At 39.8% G+C, this 4,350-nt stretch overlaps 1 protein-coding gene across 2 annotated transcripts; it reads left to right on the top strand.

Moving 5' to 3' along the window:
- Positions 1 to 482: 482 nt before the first annotated feature.
- On the top strand, positions 483 to 3,982 carry LA1 (La protein 1). 2 transcript variants are annotated; one of them, XM_078583150.1, is made up of 10 exons: positions 483 to 639; positions 731 to 809; positions 890 to 1,039; positions 1,390 to 1,532; positions 1,629 to 1,777; positions 1,870 to 1,956; positions 2,027 to 2,366; positions 2,534 to 2,681; positions 3,066 to 3,298; positions 3,682 to 3,982. In XM_078583150.1, exons 1-9 carry the CDS (start codon positions 589 to 591, stop codon positions 3,272 to 3,274), a joined length of 1,356 nt encoding a protein of 451 aa, XP_078439276.1. In that variant the 5' UTR covers positions 483 to 588; the 3' UTR covers positions 3,275 to 3,298; positions 3,682 to 3,982. The 2 variants fall into 2 exon arrangements, with proteins under 2 accessions (XP_078439276.1, XP_078439275.1); XM_078583149.1 differs by lacking the exon at positions 3,682 to 3,982 and having other exon boundaries at positions 3,066 to 3,381.
- The last annotated feature ends 368 nt before the right edge of the window (positions 3,983 to 4,350 follow it).

Raw genomic sequence — 4,350 nt, 5'->3', positions numbered from 1 at the left:
CCGGAGATCCACCTGGCAGCCACGATGGACTCCACGTCATCACCAGGATATATCGTAGACGACTTAGTGAGTTTGGGATATACCGTACCCAAAAAAAGCTAAGGTTAGATCGCAGACTTTCGACCTGGTTTGGGCTGTACCGTGATATTAACCCTTAAATCTTATAGCCTCAATATTTGAATATTCTTCTCTCTCTCTTCTATTCTTATTTAAACAAATATATCCATTTATTCGCCGAATTTCGGGCGAATGACGTGGATACCCCTTAGTAAATATTTAAATATATTATAAATGCCAAATAAATTAAATGTGTTATTTAAATATGTAAAAATCATTTCTTGGCTATATAATGGTAAAAAACTTAGGGTAACTACAGAAATTATGCATTTTGAGGGTTAGACAACAACTAATTTTATTTTTTAGGGGCTATGTGGACTATTCCGTTAATGGAATATTCGAAAATTTGGAACCCTTAAATCTTGTTCTTCCCTCTATTCTCATAAACCCTAAGTCTGCTTCCCTCGTTTTTCCTGCGATCGTTGAAAGTTTTCGATAATCTGGTAGGTCGATTCGATCCTGTTGTACACCATGGCCGTCGAACCCCTTGATGAAGAGCAGGCGAAGAAAGTCCTCAGACAGGTAATTATCTTTTGAAAAAATTGACTTGAACTGTAGTAATTGTTTGTTTTTCTGTAAATATTGTGAATCTGAGATTTAATTCATTTTTCAGGTCGAATTCTACTTCAGCGACAGCAACCTTCCCCGAGATAATTTTCTGATGAATGCTGTTGGGTCCAGCGAGGACGGACGTGAGTTTTACTGCTTTGTTGTTGACAAATTCGTCTCTTTCTTCGATTGCATTGGTTTTTATTCTCGAAACTGTGTGCAGTGGTCAGTCTTAGTTTGATTTGTTCGTTTACTCGGATGCGCGGGCACCTCGGATTGGACGCTGTGAAGCCGGAAGAAGTTCCGGAGAAAGTTGTTCTGTCTGTTGCGGACACCCTCCGAAAATCCTCTCACTTGAAAATTTCTGAAGACGGTATGGTTTACGTTTGTTTCTACTGCGGATGCTTGATGTTGAGGTGTAATTTATGTTAGTTTCTCATCCTCTGAGAGTGAAAGTAGTGGAAATTGTCGCCATCTTTCTTTCTGTTTAGAAAAGTAAGGAAATATGTTCGTCTCTCTCTCACATTCAGTAGGTGAGAGTAATCGTAATTACTTCTCTGTAAAGAATTGTTTGATTCAAGCGCTTACGGACTGTATTTAAAGCTATTGCTGATAGCAAGGGGGCTACTTTCCATCTTTAAGCGGGATAGTATACTTCATTGAAGAGTTTTCTTCACTGATTTCTTGAGTATTCTGACTGCCATTTTATCAATTTGAATGCAGGTAAGAAGGTCGGCAGGAGCACTGAACTTCCAAAACCAGAAGATATCATAGAGCAAGTGGATTCAAGGACTGTTGCTGCTTCACCTTTACCTTATGATGCGAAACTCGAGGATGTGGAATCTTTCTTTAAGCAATACGGAAAAGTAATTAAAATGAGTCTATTTGATCGGAAAACTCTCTGGAAATGTCATTTCTTAGGTTCATCTTTTTTATTAACCATTCAAAATTCAATTTTTCAGGTAAATAGTGTGAGGCTGCCTCGCCATGCCGGCAACAAGAAGCACTTCTGCGGGTCTGCCTTGATTGAGTTTGCAGAGGATGATGATATGCAGAAAATCTTGAACGACAAATTAATTTACGAAGGTGCTGAGCTGCAGCTGAAACCGAAGTAAGTATTTTTAATAATTAACTCATGTATAGTGAATTTGAATCTATCCTTGAGGTTGTATTCATTCCGACCTATATAATTTTAAACTATAGGAAGGATTTTGACTCTGAGAGGGAAGAAATCGTGAAGCATTATGAGAATATTCAGTCAAAGAAGGCTGGTTTCCAAGCCAATTCAAGGTTAGGCTTTTCAGTCTCTTTTTTGATTTATTAATTGTGATGACTGATCCGCCAATTTTTCTGAGTACAGTTATCCTAAGGGCTTGATTATCTCGTTTAAGCTAAAACCTAAAGATGGGGTCGCAGCTAATGAAGAGGATTCAAACGCTGCTGTGTCTTCAGAAAACGTTAGTGAGAAGGAGACTATAGCAACAATTGTTTCAAACGGAGACAAATCGTCAACAGATGTTAAAGAAAATACGGAAGAAATTTGTGATGCGAAAATTACAGAAGATAGTGATAAAGACCGTGAAGATAATGCTGAAGAAGAGGGTGACAGTAAGAGTGCCGATGAACCTGCAGTGCCGAGTGAGGATGCCATCACGAGGGAGGATCTCAAAGCAATTTTCAAGAAATATGGCACTGTAAAGGTATTGTAGTTGATGAAAAATTTTAATATTTTCGTTGGTTCCTTATTTTTTTTCAACCATACTTTTAAATTATTATTATTTTCTGAGTTATTGCCCGTGGGAAAAATAAAAAATTTCAGGGTCGTCTTTCTGATGGCTTTTCTTCTTTATGGTTTCTTCCTTGTTAGTATATTGACTTTAGAAGGGGAGAGGAATCTGGGTACATTCGCTTCGAAGACCCGGAGGCTGCGGTGAAAGCTCGAGCGGCGTCGGTGCTTGAAGACGAAGGTGGTTTTGTGGTCAAGAATTGTATCGCTACTGTGGAATCATTGACTGGTACTACTTTTTTTCTTTCTCTCTCATCCCTACATCAGTTTATCACTCACCTTTCCTTCCTATCTATTTATATTTCTCTCTTTTTTTCTTATTTTATCTGCTCATCTATCCCTACTAATGAATCCATCCAACCCCTCTATTTACCTATCAATTAATCGATCCATCTCCCATTTTATCTATTTATCCTACCACCCATCCATCCATCCACTCATTTACCCATCTCTCTCGTCGTTGTCCTATTCATCCATTTGTCCACCCTGTCATGTATCTATCCTTCAATTTACCTATCCATCTCTCTATCTATTTATGTATTCATCCATCACTCATCACTATCTCTTGATTAATCCGTCCGTCATATTTGACGATCACGTGGTCTTTCTTCAGGAGAGGCTGAGAGCAACTATTGGAGCTTGCTGAGGGGCAACCAGGAGAATTATTACAAGACAAATGTGGCTAACCGGGGCCGTGGCGGCGGCCGTGGCGGTGGCCGTGGCAGCCGAGGTGGTGGGCGGCACTTTGGGGGAAAGAGAGGCCACCACAGAGACTCTTCAGACGGAGGGAGGCCCTTCAAAGCGGCAAAAGTTTCAGCCTGAGTCCAACAACCTCACTGCTCCCTGGTACTTCTACTCCCTTAAAACCTTGGGCGATAATTAGGTAACTTTCCTGAACAAGGATAAATCAATTGCTGTTGTGTTATTCATGTTTCTGGCCACATAACTAGAAAAGGTACGGAGAAAATAGAGTTGAAAGATAGGCCAGGAATCGTCGTTTTAAGTAATTAGACTTGGAATTTCTGACGATGATAGTTAGTGGGCACTATCCTGATACGATTCCTTTGAGAGTTTATGAAAGAAGAAAGAAGAAAGGAACATTGGGCAGTGAGCCAGCTGGCACTAATCTGCCAAAATATTTAACTATCTTAAAAGATAGTTTGTTAGGAAATAAAGGAGATGGTATAAATTAAGGGGGAGACACAGAAATAAGGGAGGAAGGTCTTCAGGGTTTCTTGGCGCGGGATTTCCGGGGGGAGCTGGGGCTGCATTCGGCTGAAGACTCGTCGAGATTTCTCGGTGGCTGAGGAGCACGGAGTATACTTCGAAGGGAGTCGGGAGACGGGAGCTATGGAGGAAGCGAGATCCAAGCTGTAAGTCGACCCTTTGAATTGATTTATGTTTTCTTTTACCAATTCGATACCAGTAGAGTATCATATCCATCATATCTTTAGGTGTACTTTAGTTGAGATTAATCTATTTCATCTGCAAGAATATATCCAAGAAGGGACTGAGTTTCCTTGGACTGAATGACTGGGTTGTTTTATATTTGGGGGAGGATAGATTGATGGATAGACTTATACTAAGATTGATGAAAAAGTAAGAGAACCACAATTATTCTTTGTGGCGTACAAATAAATGAACAGCTATGCTAGGCAGTGTCACCATCTTGGACATCAAGATCTAGAATTCAACATTAGATCAGTGAACCTTGAAGAATTGGATTAACCTTGAAGAATTGGCATTAAACTTTCGGATGTGCACTAGAAAATTCCTTTGCCGTTAAATTTGCTGATGAGACATCTTCTTGACTATAATTAGGCATGGGAAACAGCTGAAGAGATGTGTAATCAGAAATCGGGTTATGTTAGAAATATTTTCTAGGTTCCTTCTTAAGA

Source organism: Wolffia australiana, chromosome 11, assembly GCF_029677425.1.
Source record: "Wolffia australiana isolate 7733 chromosome 11, ASM2967742v1".
Taxonomy (NCBI): Eukaryota; Viridiplantae; Streptophyta; class Magnoliopsida; order Alismatales; family Araceae; genus Wolffia; species Wolffia australiana.
This window is presented reverse-complemented; position numbering and strand designations above follow the sequence as displayed.

Bases quoted from the DNA above. Each gene is read 5' to 3' on its own strand.
- LA1 (XM_078583150.1), top strand. From the start codon at position 589: ATGGCCGTCGAACCCCTTGATGAAGAGCAGGCGAAGAAAGTCCTCAGA. The intron at 1,040-1,389 runs GTATGGTTTACG...ATTTGAATGCAG, and splicing joins CTTGAAAATTTCTGAAGACG to GTAAGAAGGTCGGCAGGAGC. The intron at 1,778-1,869 runs GTAAGTATTTTT...TTTAAACTATAG, and splicing joins GAGCTGCAGCTGAAACCGAA to GAAGGATTTTGACTCTGAGA.